The 18,855-nt window shown below is 48.5% G+C and overlaps 2 protein-coding genes across 2 annotated transcripts in view; both read right to left on the bottom strand.

The window, feature by feature from the left end:
• Positions 1–3,697: 3,697 nt before the first annotated feature.
• On the bottom strand, positions 3,698–7,205 carry LOC124050768 (claudin-20-like). Its single transcript, XM_046373602.1, has 2 exons — positions 6,516–7,205; positions 3,698–6,141 (listed from the first exon to the last, which is right to left on the bottom strand). Exon 2 carries the CDS (start codon positions 6,038–6,040, stop codon positions 5,204–5,206), a length of 837 nt encoding a protein of 278 aa, XP_046229558.1. The 5' UTR covers positions 6,041–6,141; positions 6,516–7,205; the 3' UTR covers positions 3,698–5,203.
• A 3,585-nt stretch (positions 7,206–10,790) lies between these two features.
• Positions 10,791–18,855, bottom strand: part of LOC124050749 (rho guanine nucleotide exchange factor TIAM2-like) — a 31,852-nt gene continuing 23,787 nt past the window's right edge. The window contains exons 9-24 of the mRNA XM_046373558.1: positions 18,462–18,542; positions 17,895–17,973; positions 17,263–17,352; positions 16,739–16,939; positions 16,248–16,333; positions 14,823–15,011; positions 14,342–14,410; positions 14,136–14,261; positions 13,936–14,044; positions 13,639–13,818; positions 13,196–13,314; positions 12,943–13,051; positions 12,804–12,862; positions 12,626–12,716; positions 12,408–12,495; positions 10,791–12,210 (exon numbers count right to left, since the gene is read on the bottom strand). Of these exons, the coding sequence (XP_046229514.1) occupies positions 11,664–12,210; positions 12,408–12,495; positions 12,626–12,716; positions 12,804–12,862; positions 12,943–13,051; positions 13,196–13,314; positions 13,639–13,818; positions 13,936–14,044; positions 14,136–14,261; positions 14,342–14,410; positions 14,823–15,011; positions 16,248–16,333; positions 16,739–16,939; positions 17,263–17,352; positions 17,895–17,973; positions 18,462–18,542 (2,223 nt within the window). The 3' untranslated portion in view covers positions 10,791–11,663. The remainder of the gene's footprint in view (positions 12,211–12,407; positions 12,496–12,625; positions 12,717–12,803; positions 12,863–12,942; positions 13,052–13,195; positions 13,315–13,638; positions 13,819–13,935; positions 14,045–14,135; positions 14,262–14,341; positions 14,411–14,822; positions 15,012–16,247; positions 16,334–16,738; positions 16,940–17,262; positions 17,353–17,894; positions 17,974–18,461; positions 18,543–18,855) is intronic.

Here is an 18,855-nt window from a genome sequence, read left to right as displayed (position 1 = left end):
ACCATCACAGGAAGTCTGAGCCGATGGACTCCATCACTGACCGCAGCTTATGGCGAGGCATAGAGGAGCTTAAGTTGGGGCAATTAGGGCAATACAAAATATCTGTAATACAAATATTTGCTCTTTAGCACTAAACAGTCAGCTGGTCACACACCAAAGTACTGGACAAATCCATCCATCAGGGCATGAAACATCTGGAGTTACTGAGGTGTTTCTTTGGTTGTGTCATAGACTTGAAAACAGGACGAACGCCTGAAACAAACTGAATGTTTGCATGGAGAGACATTTTTACACACACACACACACACACACACACACACACACACACACACACACAGGGTGCAATGACTTCTGTCTCACTGAGTATTTGATTTAATCTACAAAAGCTGGTCAGTGTCAAGTTCAGCTTGTGTTTGTCTTCATGGGAATAAAGTGTGTTAAATGTCACCATCTAGTGGCTGACTGGAGTTACTGCAGTCAGGCTGACTCTTCCCTTCAACTTGACAAATGTTCTCAAGAAAGTATTTTGACTCCACCTCTGAGAATATATTCTGAAAAAGAGTTTTAATATTTGGCCAGTTTTACTGGAGTGCATATCAAGAATCAAAGCTCTTTGTTGGGTCGTAGTCCAAACGTCCTCCATCGTCCACGTCCTTCTGAAGAGTGTGTGTTCATGCTGAAAATCGGCGGGAGGTTTGTGTTTTTCAGTGTGGACGGCTTCCTCAGAGCCACAGAAGACCACATTCCTCTGGCTTTGCTTCATTCTCCAGGTCGACGACTTCACCGTGAGACTCCGACATGTTCGCCTCACCGTCTGCAGAAACTTTCCTCGTCCTTCTGCAGAAAAGTCTCCTCACTTTGGTTAAAAAGCTGATGTGTTTCCTTCAGACTTTTGCAGCTTCGCTTTTAACATCCTGGCGACGGCTTCTTCAAAAGCCTGCAGCGGATGTGTACACGTGGATGTGGAGGTTTCCAGCCGTCTGTGGGGGAGTGGAACTTATCACAGCGACGTTCCTCACGCGTTCCAACTTCCTGCCAAAGTGGACGTCGTAAATGGACGTCTTGGTGGGGTGAGCGATGTGATCCAGAATCCCCGTTTGCTGGACGCTGACACCTCCTGAGTGGACTGATGTCCGCTGCACAGACTCACAGCCGATTTCTTCAACATCCTCAGCGTTTGTCTCCTCTTTGCCTCCCACTTTTGCTTCATTCTCCTGGTTGTCTTCCACCTTGGAGCCAGAAGCCTCAGGGTTTGTCTTTTATGCCTGTTGGCCTCCTTGACTGAAAGGTGACACATGTTGCTGAGGCAGAAAACCATCGCTTTAGTGTAAAGTTCAGTGGTTTCAACCCCTCAGCAGACGGCTCTAGTTGATGTGGAGGGATCGACGTCCTCTCTGCAGTCAGGTAGTGCTTCACCATGCTTGTCATGTCTATCACAAGAAGAAATCCATCACGTCACCTGCGCTGAGCATCCCGCACTGTCACGCTGTCAGGATTGCATTTCCTCTGTGGAGTTTCAGTCGCATCCCTTGAAAAGAGAACCAACGCATCAGTCAAGCGATCTGCTCTGAAGTCTTTGTTTGAACAAACCACATAAATTAACGGTGAACATTCACACCGCAGTCCGTGGTCACGTGTCAACAGGCAGTACGGACGTGTAATTCACGTGTTTGGAGCCTAATGATCTCACGGTAACAACATGCTGTGTTTGAGCGGAGGGTTTCGGTGAACTTACTCTGTGACAGGAGGGTCGCTGGAGCCCATAACACCTGAGGCTGCACAGTTATGTAGACGTGACTGCTGACGAGGACCACGACGTCGGTACACATCGCTTGCTGCGGATTCTTCACGTGGTCATGGACTTTAAATTGTTCCAAATCCTCCCAGTCCCTGCAAGGAGACATGAGGAGTGAAGAAAACACACCAACATGTATTCCTCAACATTTCTATGTAATTCTGATTCTCACTTATGTCACTTAACTTACTCACCTGACTGTGGTTTTATATAACGATGCAACACGCGCGTCAGGTGTTCTGGTTTAAGGTGAGGAACATCCCAGTCGCTCCGCCTCACAGCTCCCAGTTCATCTGCTGGGATCTGGAGAACAAGCAGGTTTCAGCAGATACACACACACACACACACTCACACACACACACACACACACACACACACACACACACACACACACACACACACACACACACACTCTTCAGAAAGAGTCGCTGAAATCTGAAAAGTCTCACATCGTTAACAATTCATTAATGCTTTTACTTTCACTGCTTTTGGTGTTGATCCTTCAGCACAGAAAAGGTTTTTCACAAAAGGCCTGTAAATTAGCACTTAAGATAAGATAAGATAGAACAGGCCTTTATTAAGTATTCAGAGTGTGTGTGTGTGTGTGTGTGTGTGTGTGTGTGTGTGTGTGTGTGTGTGTGTGTGTGCGCGACATGTTCTTAACAGAAAATTACCTCCACGCTGATCGTTAATTTGTCCAAAAGGCGGTTCCTTCTCTGTGTGCTTCCTGCTCAGTCGTCTTCGTGATGAAGGTCAGAGAGGATACAAAGTGAACGGAACTCATCAAGGAGAACCACAATGTTCTGCGGTTCCACACACACACACACACACACACACAGATTTATACTGAACATGTCTCACGTCATCATGTAACCTATTCTGATTGGCCTGTGCGAGTGTAGTGGACTAACAGGACGTGTCTCCGTGTCTCCGGGTCGTGGACACATTGGAAAGCTCTTCTCCTGCATCAGGCAGTGAACGCCACACGTCATCCAACCGCGTCCACCTCCGTCTGAAAGACGCGTCCCATCCCCACAGGCAGCAGCTGACTGTGCAGCCCTCGATGTGACTTTCCTCATGATGTTGGTTTTTAAACCTGAGGCGGATTCCCACATTTTGAAACACCAGCAGAAAGGCCCAGAGAGGATTCTGTCCCGTACTGATTTGTTTGTTTGTTTGTAACTTAACTCAGAAGTACGTAAGCACACATAAGAGAGGAAACAAACGGAAATCAAAATCCATGACCAGAAGAGATTGTTTTATTGTTACTGTCACAGATTCAAACCTGCAGGAAATAAACCGTTCAGGCTGTGTGAACACACCTTTCATTTGTCCTCTTACGTGGACGCTGGAGTCCATAAAAGCTTCTGTTTCTGTCTTCCTGTCCTCTTTGTGACTTTTCTGAAGCTGTGTTTTGGCTCTGACAGTGAAACGTTGCTGCAGAGCCGACGACTCGACTCCATTTTCTCTTCAGGTTTTAATCTGTTTCTTCCTGAAACGCAGCACGTGGGCGTTCAGCCCGGCCGCGGCTTTCCGTTTCATTTCCAAGAAGTGTTGGCAGGTTTGACTGACAGCTCAGCTCAGGTTAGAGGACAACCACCCACCAGACGTCCACAACACTGTGGACTGTCCAGCCTCCATCAGGCTTTAAGTTACGTCCTGCAAACGACTGCACGTCCTTTTCATACAGCTGGAGGACAGCAGTGGAGGGGTGTGTGTGTGTGTGTGTGTGTGTGCGTGCGCAGTGTGCATCCAACCGTGGTGAGAGGATAATGGGAAAGCAAAGAGCATCATTACCTCTCTCCACGCTCGTCTCCCCCCTGAACTGCTGGGAAAAGACGGAGTGGACGCCGTCGCTCTGGCGCTTTGGATGCGGACTCATTTTGACTGTTGACAACACAGTGAATTTCTGGAGATCAGCAGCGTTTTTTATTGCTTCAGGCACAGCGTCTACGACAGCAGCTAAACTCAGGCAGCATGTAAAGCACAGGCGGCATGCAGTGAGGCTGTGGAGGGTCGAGCCAAAGCAGACCTGAACCGGCCGAGCATCTCAGCCTCTGCTGGGCTCTGCTCTCTGGAACGAAAGTCTTCCAGGACGTTTTCTGTTGATTTTCATTCATTTGTCATAGAAAAGCTAACTATGCTGTTCTATATTTACTACAAATCCAAAATACATTCAAAACGTTGTGGGTTTACCATATTGTTCTGAATTTGGGTGCTCCATGAAAGACAGCAATAATCACACCAAGCAGTTCATATTTCTGTCATATCTCGGCCTGGTTGCTGGCCCTTCAGAGCTTCTGGAGGCGTCTGTCCGGCACAGGAGCACCAACAGCGACAAAATCTGATTCAGGAGGTGGCCGAGGAGGCCGGACGGGCCAAACGCGTCCAGCTTATCCGAGTTACGTTCATAACTTACCTAACGTCCTTATTTTAATCACATGCATGATTTTTTTTCTTAAAACTAACCAAGTAGCAAACTTTATTTTGAAAGTCTAACTGGATGTTTCATATTTATTATTGATAACTGCACATTAAAAAGTGACAACATGCTGTCGGTTGATTATGCTAAGCTAACCAACATGATACAGTGATTTGAGGTACATTTTAAATTTGTGTGATTTAAATTCTCAGCATTGTGACCGAGTGTCACGTCAGACTGGTACTCCCGTCTCCGCCGTTACCCTGAACGTGTCGTATGTTAGCAAGCTAACGTTTTTTATCAGTTATCTACGGAACATTTACACCTGGGTGTGAGGTTCTGCTCTGTATATCCTGTTCGGGAAGCAGGATTAGCAATGCCAGATGATAACTTTTATTACTAACTAACTAAATATTTAACTAAATATTTTGTCACAGGTATTTGCTCCCGAGTTTGACGCTATAAACAAATTTGTACAATTTTTTGGGACTGTACAGACTGCAGTAGAATCAGACAGCGTATCTCAAAGCTCCAACATGCTACAGTCGCTCTCCACACCTGACGTGTTTTTCATGTGTATTGGGTGGCTAAATCCTGCTCACGGCCCCGGAAAGCTTTGGGTCGGCCCTGCTTGAGCTCCAGTTAATCTCAGACGGAATCTACAGCTGGAAAATGATGGCTTTCAGTGTCAGGCTGATTTCTTTTATGATCAGCAGGTTCAGCTCTTTGGTGTGGCGAAGCTTTGCAGGCAGTTTTTAAAAGATTTACAGTTTGGTTCCCGTGCAGGTTTTGGTTTTTGTCCTCGCAGAGCTCCTGTCCTCTGCTTTTCCTCTCATTTCGGAGCCATTCAGCTGAATCCACAATCTGTTTCCAGCATTTGGTAATTATTCCCCCTCAAACAGACCTCCCCCAGCCCACCTCCCCCCCTTCTATGAGCCAGAAAGCATCAGCCGACAGCTCCACATTTCCCCTCTCAGCTGTGGGATTTAAACATACTCCTGGAGGCTGTAGCTGTCCTTGATGTCTTTTGGAGGGAGTTTGGAGGGGGACGAGTAGAGTTTGTGCTCCTGGTCCTGGTCAGGTTTCCCCTGAGGAGGTTTCCCCTGCTTCACTCCATCCATGTGCAGCTGAACCGTCTTGTTTTGCCTGTTTTTCGGCTGCATGCGCTGCGTCTGCAGCTCCCGCCTCCGCTGCTCGTCTCGGTACATCAGCAGCCTGTCGGGGTCAGCGGGGGGATGATAGTCCGGTCGTCCTGTTCTCCTTCCAGGACACGACAAACAAAAAATGACCCCTCCAGCCAGAAGGAAGCCAGCGGAGATAAACGTCACACACAGAGCTCCTCCAGGCTGATATTTGCTGCTGTCTGGTACGTCCGTGGTCAGGAAGGCGGTGATGACTTCGTTGGTGAACCAGGATGCGGGGACCAGGCACAGAAAGCTGGCCAATACGAAGCACCCCCCTGCAGCAATGGCCGTGTGCCCCTTTGCTCGATGGCTGCCCCCCCAGCGGGTACATTTAAGCCCCAGGGAGGCGAGGCAGAGTCCAAACGACGCCACCATGCAGGACAGAACCATGCCGGCCCGTGCGGTCTGCAGATACGCCGGCAGCGACAGCACAGAGTTCTTCATGGTGCAGCTGAAGACCCCGGAGCTGTACCAGACGCAGTCCATCCACAGCCCCTGCATCTGTGAGATGGGGGTCATGACGCTGGACCAGGCATTGCTGCTCACCTTCCAGTTGGGCAGCAGTGTGGCCACAGTGGTGCCGAGGACACCCAGGAGCGCCAAGGCGAACGCCAGGATCTGAATGGCGGCGGACAGCATGGCTCAGCCCCCCCTCCTGTCCAGCTCGGGTCCCTGATGGCACGGCGGCGTCCCGGGCAGGTCCTGACAGCAGATAATTCCTCAGCACAGGCTCCAGCGGGCTGCAACCACAGGAGAAATGAGAAGCGAAGTGAGCGTGGGAGCGTGACGGACGCACAGCTGAGGCTGCTGATGGGAAAGCGTTTTTCTCTCTCAGGTTTTTGATTTCTCTTTGGGGGGGGCGAGCGTGTGTGAGCTCGCTGATTGCCTGCATTAGTTACTCTGCAGCTGATGTGGTGATCATTGACACTCAATTATGTCCATTTAAAGCTGCAGAGTCCCTCGGGTTTACTCCTGCTGAGCTGCTGTTCCTCTGCAGGAAACACAAACTAACAGCTGTGTCGGACTGAAGTTCTGTCTCGTCTTCAGCCCGAGCTCGCCGCTGCCTTGGCGACTCGCCCCTTACAGTGAAGTTGTACGAAAGCTGCGATCTTACCTGTGCTGTGTGCTCGTCAGCCTGTCTGAAGTGACTTCCTGAGGACGAAGCACAGAGAAGCAGTGTGAATGAAAGCACAGGGTGTGTGGGTTAACCGCCCCTCCGCCTGCTGTCGCCTTGGCAACCTTACATACAGTTTCAGCCCGTTCTGCGTCCTGGAAGGGATGCACCAGGCGTCCTTTTTGCTTTCTTCTCTTGCTGTGAGCTCACCCTGAAAAGAAGAAACCTTCGTACGAACAAAACGAACAGTTCAGGAATCAGGTTTTTGTTCCTAACCTGAAGGTCAGCGGTTCTGCTGAAGGAGCCGCAGAGCAGCGTCCTTATCTGATGAGTTGATGGCGAGGTGCAACAGCGCCGCAGAAACGGTTCTGTTCGACGCCTTCGACCGCACAAAAGGCAGTCGTTCACCTGAAAATGATTTGCTTTTCGTTGTTTTCTTTGGACCTCACCAGTTAGATGTGGTTTATGTGAGCTAACGGTCCCAGAAAGAGTTTTAGGAGCGTTGGATGAATGCGGCGAGCGTGAAGGTGATTCTCGTTACTGATTATTACTGATCGTATCTGCTTCTCAGAGTTCTTTGCTCATGAAAACGGCCACATTTCAGACAACCGACAGGATCATTTGTGCTTTGGAAACGACGTGCCTCATCGGCTTGTCACTTTGGTCCTGGTTTGGTGATAAAACCGCTGAGCTGTGCTTCTGTCCGGCTGCAGTGTGAATCAAGGTGTCACCCGTCATGTGACTGCGTGAACAATCGCCCTCTGCAACACGGCGATAAGCGCCGGCAGCCCGCCCACCCGGTCGGCTGTGATGGGAGCCAGCAGTCAGTCAGCGGCAGCCTGTTATTACCATAATCCTGCAGTCTGGCTCTTATCAGCCTCAGACCTGCACAGACACGAGCAGCTTCCACCAAACCGCAAACAATAAACACACATTTTCTCCTGCATTCACCAAGCAGCCTCGCTGTGGGAAAACCTCCCAGTAAAGTCCCTGTGAGCACCAGTTCAACCATCAACACTGCTTAATTAATGTTGTCCTGTTGGTAGGATAACAAATGAAAAGCAAAGACGCGTCGTTTCCCACCGGAGCGACGAGGCCAAACCTGCAGTTACTGCTGCTTTAATGTGGCCACGTTTCTAATGGAGGTTCTGCACTGCGGCTCCTGGCGTCTTGGGCTCGTGACCACTTAGGAAGAAGAAAAGTGTACGTTTGACTCCACGCTGGAGGTCACGACCTCAACGGGCACATGACATGAGAAGCTGGAGCCGCCAAAGTTATGTTACACACAAAATGGAAGCTGAAAATATTCTGAATTTAACATGAAAACTCATCAAAATGAAATCCCTTTGAGAACCTTGTTGCTATAATCAGTTAATACACTCGTAATGTTATCTTTAACTTTAATTATTATTCTGTTTTTAAGTCTGTTTTTCAGTCTGTTTCTCTGTAATTTTAACTTACTGTTTACTGTTAACCTTGAGTGAGTTTTATTCCTGTTTTTGTGTCCTGTTTTGCTCTTCATCTCTTTTTCGTGAAGCTGCATTTCTGGTGTCAACATTGTTGTACAAATAAAGTTGAAAAAAAAAGGATTTCTTATGTCTTCAGACCAGCAGGAAGTCAGTGTTTGTCACGACCAACAGAATAAAATACAGTAAAAGAAGTGTTTTCTGCATTCAAAATCAGAGCGTCATTGAACGCACCGTCGGTAGAAGACAATAATAATTATGAGATTTTGAAAGAAGAAATGAATGACAGTCGAGTCGCCTACGCCTGCCCTGTGATGATGATGATGATGGTGATGATGATGATGGTGATGATGATGATGATGATGATGATGATGATGATGATGGTGAGTTTTCTGTCTGCAGGTTGGCCAATTATTTTCACATCTTTTGTCAGTTAAATTAATTAATTGTGGTGTCTGTTTAATATTTCTGAAGCTCTTTGGTATTTTTCTTGCACATTTCAGCCACAGGGATGAAGTGTGTGTGTGTGTGTGAGTGTGTGTGTGTGTGTGTGTGTGTGTTGCTTTGCTTCAAATTTGTGGATTTTTAATTTGGTGTTTTTGTTTACTTTTTTGTTTCTTTAGTTTTCTTGGTTCTTGTTAATCTTTTGGTTTGTATTTGTTTTACTTTATCTGTTTAATTTACTGAGGAAACTGAAATCTTTGTTTGGATGTTTGTGTTGTTGTTGCTGTGTTTTTGTTTCTCAGTTTGTGTATTTTGTTTGGTTGTCGTTTTTCTTTTACAAACAGGAAGTTGATGTGTCTTTCAGTCTCCATGTTGTTGTTGTTGTTGTTGTTGTGGAGAAAGTTTAGATTAAAGGAAGAATCCGCAGAACATTCAGCCTCATCATCATCATCATCATCTTCGTCTACAGAGAAAAGACAGATGAAAGGTGAGAGTCTGACGTCCCAGCAGTCAGGACTTCACACACAGAGCAGGAAATCAAACGCCTGACAGACGGCAGCTCGTCTTCACTTCAGGTTAAAATGCGTTTCGTCCTCACTGAGGCCAACGTTTCTGCTCTGATCAAACGTCATCGCCACACCTGAAGAGCAGGTGAGGAGGAGGCTTTGATTACACGTGAAGAAGTCCCTCCTCCATCCAACATGGCTGAAATCAGCCTCACGCTGAAGCCAGTTTGACCCTTGACCCCCGCAGTCGCAGAGATGATCGAGCCGAATTAAACCATCTGACAGAAACCCCCTGAGGCCCTCGAGGCCCCCCGAGGCCCCCGAGCCCCCCTGAGGCCCCATTAGCCATCAATCAGCTCACAGACACTAATATAAATGAATAGAAATGAACTGCTTTGTCTCAGCTGAACACACACACACACACACACTCACACACATCTTGTTAAGGCTTCAGTGGTTTTGTCTTCTCTGATATTCCAATTTGGAGCCGAGGAGGAAAACAATAAGAATAATTAGTGCATTCGATTTATCATCATCACGTCGTGTCACGTGTTCGAATCCCAGAGAAGAAAAGCTGCTTTTTTAAAACAAATAAAAAAAACTACAAACTCACCGGCTGACCGAGATGTGACGTGTTCGTCCTCCTGCAGTGACTGAGAGGACACACACACACACACACACACACACACACGTCCAGTTCAGCACATTCCTGCTGAACAAACAACATTTGTCCTCCTGACGAGAGCTGAACACAAAGCTCATGTGGAATAAAGGTGAGCTGGTAACACCTGAGGACAGACTCATCCTGCTGCTTCAAAACATTCACTTCTGTTTCATCGATAAAAAACCCCTCAAAGGCATTAAACTGTTTTGTGCACCTCCCGACTGTCAGACTAGCGCCTCTAGTGGTACAGAGTGGTACTACAGGCAGGGCAGGCGCCCCTGCAACAGGTAAGAAAATCACTGAAAACACGGAGTTCACAGCTGGACTGTTGTTCATCAGAGAGCCTCCTGTCCTCCATCACAGGCTGCCCTGTTTCAGTGTTTCCTCTGTCCTCCATACAGCGGTTACTATGGCAACGAGAGCTGGAGTGACTCACACACCTTCAGTCCTTTTCAGCTTTTCATTTCTTTGTCATAGTAACAGAATTTGGAGCATCCTGGGACACAGAAAAGAAGTCAAATTAAAAGAGATTACAAACACTAACCAGAACCACACACACCCACACACACACTGATAATGTAATCTGGATTAATGTAATCTGGATTAATGTTCTTCAGTGGGAACACAAACACCAACCGCTTCATTGTCCTCTTCAGGGACAGCAGAACAAAGAACACACACACACACACACACACACACACACACACACACACTGTGGTCCACACTGTAGTTACTCTGCTGATCCTGATCCTGATGACGTTCAGCCTCAGCTGAGTTTACCGATGGTTAGCTAATGTTAGCATGCTAATATGCTCAAATTGTGAATGTGGATAACTAAATGGCTGCTAAACATCAACACACAGTATGATGTTTTGATCTTAAAGGTTTCCAGCCTCTCAGCTGTGATTTAAGTCTCTGAGACCCCAAACTGATTTGAAATGAAGTTATTTAAGATAACATCTTCACTGTAGCTGCTAAGCTAAAAGGTTAGCTAAGCTAAAAGGTTAAAAGCTGGTGCTCGATCATGTGTACACTTGGTCTAAATAATTTCTTTAGATCAGTTTGGGGCCACGGAGATCTGGATTACATCAGACGAACTGTTTGGAGCCATTTATGTGTTTATTCTGTTTTAATAAGTTTCTACGGATGCTGTTTTTACTGACAGTCACAGAAGAAAAACTGAGAACAATGAACGTTAAATTACAGACTTTGTCGTTTATTGGACTGCCATTAAAACAACAGACAAACATTTAAGAAAAATAAATTACCAAATACTTTAACAGCTCATATAAATACAGTCAGTCAGTCCTACAGATACTTGGATCCGATCCAGCAGCTTCAGTCCAAACTGCTTTTGTCGAGAGAACAAATTGTACAGGAAAACGTTTTTACAACGTGCATATGACGAAGAGTCCAGGCAGAGCTTCCTGAAATCCACACAGAACTGACCTCCTGCTTCTTCTGCCTTGTTTTCAGGGTCACTCGAAGTTATTTCGTCCCACAGACTTTGAACTTAAAACCACCGTATCGTCTTCATAAAGAATCTTAGCCGTCGATCCTGAAAGTGCTTTGGGGGTTTGCGGTTTGTTTCTCAGCCCTGTTGGTGCAGCTCAGAGTTCACAGCCGCCGCGAGGGGAAAAAATAAGCGATACGTTAAAAATCATCACTTCACGAGAAAATGTCATAATTACATAAGAAAGTCAGTCTACTTGATTCCAGATTGTAATTTCAGTCAAAACGGTCATGACAGACTGACTGACTGGAATGTAAAGTCGTCCCTTTGCATTAAGACGTGTGTTTGTGTTCCCGTAACGTTTTCGTGGTTTTATTTCCCCCTCAGCGGCTCTAAATTCTGCTGTGGTTGAGTTTATTCCTACGAAGCCTTCACGTCACATAAATTCTTGGTGTTGTTAGCTGACTGCTGAAACCACGTTCACCTCCGTGTGAAACCGACGTGCAGCTCTGAGAACTTCCTGCTGATCCGAGACACGCGGAAGAAACTGATTCAAGTTTACAGGTCAGTTTCCCTCTCTGAGGCTTCTGTCTTGGCCATGTTAGCATGTTAGCGTTAGCTCTGTAGCGTGGGGACCGCCGCCGCCTTCTGCGTCCCCAGCACAGAGTCGAAGAAACAGTCCTCATTGGTCATGGAGGTCAGGCTCTGAACACTGAAGTCTCTCTCCAGCAGGTCCAGCATCTCTCCTGCAGGACTACGACGCAGACTGGAGCTCCATCCGTGCTCCTCAGACCGAGACGCTGCTGCTCCTCGCTCCGCCTCCTCCTCACTGAAGTTCAGCCTCTGCAGCTGAGCCTCCAGCTCGCCGGTCAGGGAGCAGAGTCTGGTCCTCCTCCCTGCAGGCTCGGAGGCGGAGGCGGCTCGGCTGGGCAGCGGAGGCTCCGAGCAGGTTTCTCCCAGGATGAGGCCGTCGTCGGGTCTGCAGCTCTCCTCCGACTCACGATGAGTCGTCCTCTGGGTGTTGGAGCGACGCTGCCTCCTCCTCCAGGAGCTGCTCCTGTCTGCCGTCGACAGCCTGATCCTCCTCAGGGAGCCGGCGGGCGCTCGGTCTCTGAGGAGGGAGCGCAGAGCTCGCAGCACGCTGGCCTTCGTCTCCAAACCACTGAGACACAAACAGCGTGAGGTTCAGGTCAGAGAACATTTCAGGATCAGTTAATGCAGTTAATTTTATTCTGAGTACAAAAACATCCAAAAGACACTTAAACACATCATGAGATAAAACAGAGTATCACACTGGAGAAGCTGGTCCCGGTCCGGTGAGTGCACCAGCTTGTCGGGATGCTTGTCGGGATGTTTTACCTGCTGCAGAGCTGAAACACGGTCTCTGGTCGTCCCTCCACCTCCGAGCGGCTGTGAACCAGCTCCCACACACACGGGTTCTCTGAGCCTGAACACACACAAAAGTACTAAAGTATCAGCATGCAGTAGAAGTACAGGCGTCTCTACTCTCTACCACTGCCTGTCAGACCACAGTATCACAGCACCACCTGCTGGACGGCCTGTGATTGGTCATTCACCTGTCATGTTGGCCGGTCTGACTTGAACTGCAGAAACTGGGATTAACCAGCGGAACCTGAAGGGGTCGGGGTCAGCGGAGCGGGAGCCGGTCTGTGGGACAGGAAACCGGATTTATTCAGAAACACAAAGCAAACAAAGACTCTTAAGACTCTTCAGGACAGGATGAAGGAGACCTACCATCCTCTTCTTCAGCCTGGTGCTCTCACGGTACACCAGGATGACGGCCCGTTTGAACACTGAGGGGTGAAACACGGCGTTACTCAGCGCTCACACACTCCTGCTGCCAGCTGCACTCAGAGTGTGTGTCGGTACTCACCGAACAGCGTGAGCTCGGGGTCTTTCCTCAGGCGTCCCAGACAAGGAAGCGGATTCAACCACACCACCGACGAGTGGACCAGAAACTCCCCCATCGAGATCTCCGTCACCTGAAGGAGCGATGAGCAAGTGGGGAAAAGATGCTGTTGGTCACACTGGAAAAGTCATCAATAATCAGTGACAATGATCAGCACTGACTGCAGCCCTCCTGCTAATAACATGGCTGTGTGTGTGTGTGCGTGACATGTCTGTACCTGTTTGTGAGGTCCACTCTGCTCCGCAGCCAGCTGGTCGAACACGGGGCCGTAATCCTCGTAGATCTTCTGCATCTCATTGATGTGACTTGCCACCTTCTCCATGGCCCTCAGCGCCTCTGTGTGGACAGCAGGGGAACTACAGGTCAGGAACATTCAGCACTTTAACACTGAGTCAGTACAGCTTCAACCAGGTGTGTGTGTGTCGTACCTGTCAGGTGTGTGTGTGTGTGTGTGTGTCATACCTGTCAGGTGTGTGTGTGTGTGTCATACCTTTCAGGTTTGTGTGTGTGTCGTACCTGTCAGGTGTGTGTGTGTGTGTGTGTGTGTCATACCTGTCAGGTGTGTGTGTGTGTGTGTGTGTGTGTGTGTGTGTGTGTCATACCTTTCAGGTTTGTGTGTGTGTGTGTGTCGTACCTGTCAGGTGTGTGTGTGTGTCGTACCTGTCAGGTGTGTGTGTTCAGGGCTCTCGGGGTCAGTCAGAGACACCAGCTCTCGGAGCAGCAGTGGATACTTCAGGACTCTCTGAACAGGTTTGATCAGGTACGACTCCAGAGAGGACGAGTGCTGATTGGTTGGATTCCTTGTCTCCAGGAAGTGCTTGAAGGCTCCATCTGTCTTTGCTGTGAAAACCAAATCGTTGTTTAATGATCAGATCACAGAAGCTGTCTGAGGTGGACTCGGATCAGGGTCCGGATGATGTGACTGAGGGTTTGGCCTCGTGTGGTGTGACAGATCACCTCTCTCCAGGACCTTCTGGACTTTGATGTGGTTTGCACAGAAGCCGCTGTAGTGTTTGAAGTGATCGGCGTAGTAGAGAAAAGATCCGCCCAATGAGAAGAGGAGTTTCTGACAGCAAGGAGAGAGACAACGTAAGAGCACTCAGACGGGGCCAATGGAATCCGCCGAAACCAATAAAAGATGTGTGAAAATCATTTACCTTGAACTGTCCAGGTGTTTCCAGGGCACTGAAGTCGGGGCAGGACGCGATTCTCTCCTCCAGAGTTTGAAGGAAGACTCTCTGGAAGTCCAACATCTCGGGCAGGCTGCCGAACAGCGCCTCCATCTGAGGGAGAGAGACGCTGCAGTCAGAGAAGGCAACAACGAGCCGGCGTCCCGGCCGACCGAACGTTGGTCTGCGCTTACCTCTTCTTTACTGAGGAAGGTCTCCTTCTGCAGAGGGGTCAGGTAGATGTCAAACAGACAGACCAGGTCCTGACAGAGACGAGACCAGAGGGAGACGGACAGGCGTCAGAAACACAGAAAAGAAGAGCAAAACCTCTGGGACAACATCACGCGAAAATGAATAAAATAACATGAAGGTGACGAATGAAAGAGTGACCACGTAACAAATTAAAAGCATTTCCGAAAAGGTGCAGAAAGCGAGTTTGAGGTGAATCACATTAACACACGTCAGGTTTTATTTTCTTCTATTTTTACGACTTTGTTCATCTGCATTACAGTCTGTCATACTGTGTCATCGGTCCTGCATGAATCCTGAATTAAATGTTAGAGCAGAGAAGCCAGCAGTCCTCCATGAGCAACAGCCTTGGTGCAGGGTGGGATAAAAGTAGAGCAGCGTGAGCAGTACTACGAGCTGCTGTAGTATTACTGCAGTAGCACCGACCTTGACGTAGGACTTCTCGGTGTCGACCAGCTCCTGGATGACTTTACGCAGACGCTGACAAACGCTCAGGTGGGTGGGGCTCGCCGGCTGCAGGCCGACCTCTCGGCCGTACGGGTTCCTGGGAACGTCGGCCTCTGCCGCTCGGCCCGCTGGGAAGGTCTGGTAGAGGGAGCAGACCCGATCCACGTTCTGATGGGGGACAGAACAAAGGCATGGTAGTAGTCTGAGCCGCCGCACCCTAATGAACTGCTGACAGGCTCATAAATTCAGTTCACCTGCAGCCACACAGCGATAACAGAGCGGGACGCTTCACATTTACAGCACTTTTAACCTCCAGGACGGACTCATCTGGTCTGAATCTGAGTCTACGCCCCAAGACCACATCCAACCAGGTCAACGCAGAGCGGAGAGAAACATCCACCCACAGCTGCTGTTTCAAGCCACAGAGGAAACAACTCAACATGGAGACGAACGACTGTAAAAAGGGGTCCTTAAACGCAGCAGAAGCAGAAGAAATGTTTCATCTCTGCTCGTCACTCACACGTGTTTTGATTTCTTGCTTCGTTTTCTGCACATTTTGTATTTGTGGAAAATAACTTCTAACAGCTGCCATCACAAAGGACTAATAACATTTAAAAACCCTGTCACAGACAACCAGTGCACTTTGAACTGAGCTAAAAGTCCAGCACGAGGACGCCACCGATCTGCAGCCTCAGCCTGACTGCGTCTGTTTACCAGCAGGACGAGCCTGTCGTCGGGCCGCCGCCGGCTCAGGCAGCAGGTCGCCTCGTCCAGCAGCCCCGCCAGCTGCTCCGCCAGGCCGACCTCCCCTCCCCCCTCCTCCTCCTCCTCCAGCGGCAGCACCCAGCACAGGCCTCCCATGGTCAGAGAGCAGGACGCGGGGGAAGCCTCGGCTGGGGTCAGGGGTCACCTCTGGGAGTCGGGACCCCCACCGGAGGAGGAGCTGGTCAGGAACAACATCTACGAGTTCTCTCTGCTTCTCCTGGACGCCATTAATCCCCTCAGCCCAGACTTTACAAAGCGACAACGCTGAGGCTGTAAGCCTGGATTAACATCCTGGTCTCTGGTCATGTGACACAGGAGGTGTCAGGGATTGTGGGAAAGGAAGGGTTCAGTGAAGGATTCATTCAGTTACTCTTTAAAGTACGAAACATGTGTTTGTGTCTTTTCCAGCCAAACCAGGACTGAGACATGAAGACCTCACACCGGGGACGGATCTGCGTCCAGGCCGGTCACTCACTGATCAGAGATCAGTCAAACGCTACAGCATGAGGAGAGCACATTTAACTTTCAGTCACAGCCCTCTGATGTATCAGCATGTGTCTTAAAGGTGACAAAGAAAAATCAGTCAATAAATCAATAACCTGGAGGTCCGAACAGACACACTGGACAACTGAGTCTCACCTGTTTCTGCAGCTCGACGTCCTCAGACGGCTTCAATGAAACCCCATCAAAAACAGGAAGCTGAATCCCATCTGGAAAGGAAGAACCTGTGAAAATGAAGATCGGGTTCTAAATATGTTTTGCTGGTTCCTTCTCTTTCAAACTTCCATGAACATAAAGATGTTCTGGATTCAGCCAAAGGTCTCATTCATCCAGTAAAAAACTGGTGCACGTGTTTCTTTCCCTTCAGTTCAGTTCTGCAGGCAGTTTTCCCAGAACAAAAGCATCTCTGCTGCTGTTCTGACTGACCTTCACAATAAAAGCCTTTAATTTAAATGTGACAGCTCCTCTGGGAGCTGCAGTTGCCTTCAGGCCTGCAGGGGAACTGAAGTTCTCCTATTAAAGGCTCGTTTCTGAGGGAGTCCACATCATGAACCTCTCAGTATTTCCTGTCTGCTCTCAAAATCAAAAATTACTTCTGTTCTTAATTCAGTAAACTTGTGTTTACAGACCTGAATCAGTGCTGGTCCAGGTCTGGAGGTCCGGAGGGGCCGGGGCCTGGCAGGGGTCGGCCCAGATGGCGTCAGGGGACTCGTCTCTCCTGATCAGCAGCCGGAGCTTCTGGTGGCTGAAGAGACTCTGCATCAGGTCCAGGTCCAGACCGGACACCGTGGCCCCGTTCACAGCCAGGACCTCGTCTCCAGCCCTGAGGCCTGATGGGAACACGAGAAGGTCAAATGATTTTAACAAGTCCATCAAACGTATCGAACAAAATATTTAGCTTCAGCTCTCCAGCTGCTGTTCAGAAGTTCTCTACGTTTAAACAGCTACAACAAACTGCAGAGTCTCCATCGTCCTGCTGAGGTTCATCAGTCGAGACCACATCACCCCACCCTGTGAATGCTGCACTGATATGTTTGGTGCTGCCTGCTGATCTGGGACGTTCTAATCGACCAATCAGATCCATCTGTTTGCGTCGAGGCCGAGTGACGGCGGTTGACGTGAAGCGGCAGTTAAACAGAAACAGAAGCCGAACCTTCTCGTGCCGACGGTCCCAGCGGGTCGACTTCGCTGACGTAGACGTGGCTTGTTCCCGCTCCGTCCACGTGACCCGTCACAGCGAAACCTGCAAACCAAGAAAAGCTTGTGATTGGTTTGACCCGAACACGTCGGCACATCGCGTTTCAAACATCAGGCAGCTTTCATTCGTCTGCTGGCTGGATTTTGTGAAAACATTCTCAGATCATGAAGAAGAAGAAGAATCACTTTATTGACAGTATATATATGTTTACATACACACACTGAATTCGTCTTCTGCATTTATCCCATCCTTAGTTGAACACACACATGCAACACCCGGCAAATTACATGCAGTGAAACACACACAGGAGCAGTGGGCAGCATCAAGCGCCCGGGGAGCATATTGGGGGGTTAAGTGCCTTGCTCAAGGGCACATCAGCCGGCTAATGGAGGGGGGGGGGAGCGTTTTATTGCATTAATCACTCCACCACACCCAAATTTTTCCTGCCCGTCTGGTGGGGGAATCAAATCACGATCACAAGCCGCTTCTCCAACCTCTAGGCCACGGCTCCTCCGAACCCCGTGAGGAACCCGTTTAGGTTCCCTGAGACGTCAGCTGTGAAGTGATGTGTGGGACTATTTTCTCACCAAAGTCTTTCGCAGTGTCGGCTCGGCTGATGTCGACAGTGAAAACGTGGACGTCTGAAGGCTGCAGCTCGTCGCTCACCTGAGCAACAGAGACGACAGGAGACACGGCGATTATTGGCTCATCTGTAGATTATTGATTCATCTGCACATTACTGATTGATCTGTGGATTATCGTCTCTACTAATCAGTTTGTCTATAAAACGTCCATCACAATTTTCTCGTACATATGATGAAAACAAGCACGGAAATCACATCTCAGAAGCCGAAACCAAAAGAATTTTGTTGTTCGTGCTTGAAAAAAATCACTGAAACGATTAAAGTAAATATCTGAACATTAATTCTCTTTGACTGATTAATTGACATATTGTTGCAGCTCTGATCAGATTAAACCCGGATTACCCAAGAATTTATTGGTGAATTTATTGGTATTTTCTTTCAAAACGTCTGTTTTATTCATTTGCTTCTTGCTAGTCGATCATCATTACTGCTGATAAAGACAAGCGCTTTGCAGAAACTTCCAGTGAGATGAATGAAGATGCAGTAGCAGCATGCAGTCAGTGAACGCACCTTCGCAGCTGCAGGACGACCTGCAGGGGGCGGCGCCTCCCTCTGATTGGACACACAGTCGAGCCTCTGTAGTCTGTCCAGCTGAAAGTTAAATTAAAACTAGTTTTGATCCTCGGTTTGGTTTATTTATTTGCACAAATAAATGTGATTCATTAAAGGGAAGAAATGACCAGAAAATTGGAAAATAAATCAGATAAACAGTTCATCAGTGAAGAAACAAACTGCACGTTTTGATCACATAATGAACATTTAAACAAAACCAAAAGAGCGAAAGAAAACAACTGCCTTAGAAATCAGACCTTATCTCCAGCACCTGAACGCAACAAGAATCAAGACCCCATCACAGTTTCTACCTGGGACACAGACTGCATTGTGATTGGCTGTTTCAAATCAA

This window comes from Scatophagus argus, chromosome 19 (assembly GCF_020382885.2).
Source record: "Scatophagus argus isolate fScaArg1 chromosome 19, fScaArg1.pri, whole genome shotgun sequence".
In the NCBI taxonomy this organism is placed as follows: domain Eukaryota; kingdom Metazoa; phylum Chordata; class Actinopteri; family Scatophagidae; genus Scatophagus; species Scatophagus argus.
Note: the sequence above shows the minus strand (reverse complement) of the source record. Positions and strands in the feature narration are given on the sequence as shown.

Coding starts and splice junctions, on each gene's coding strand:
- LOC124050768 (XM_046373602.1), bottom strand. CDS start 6,040: ATGCTGTCCGCCGCCATTCAGATCCTGGCGTTCGCCTTGGCGCTCCTG.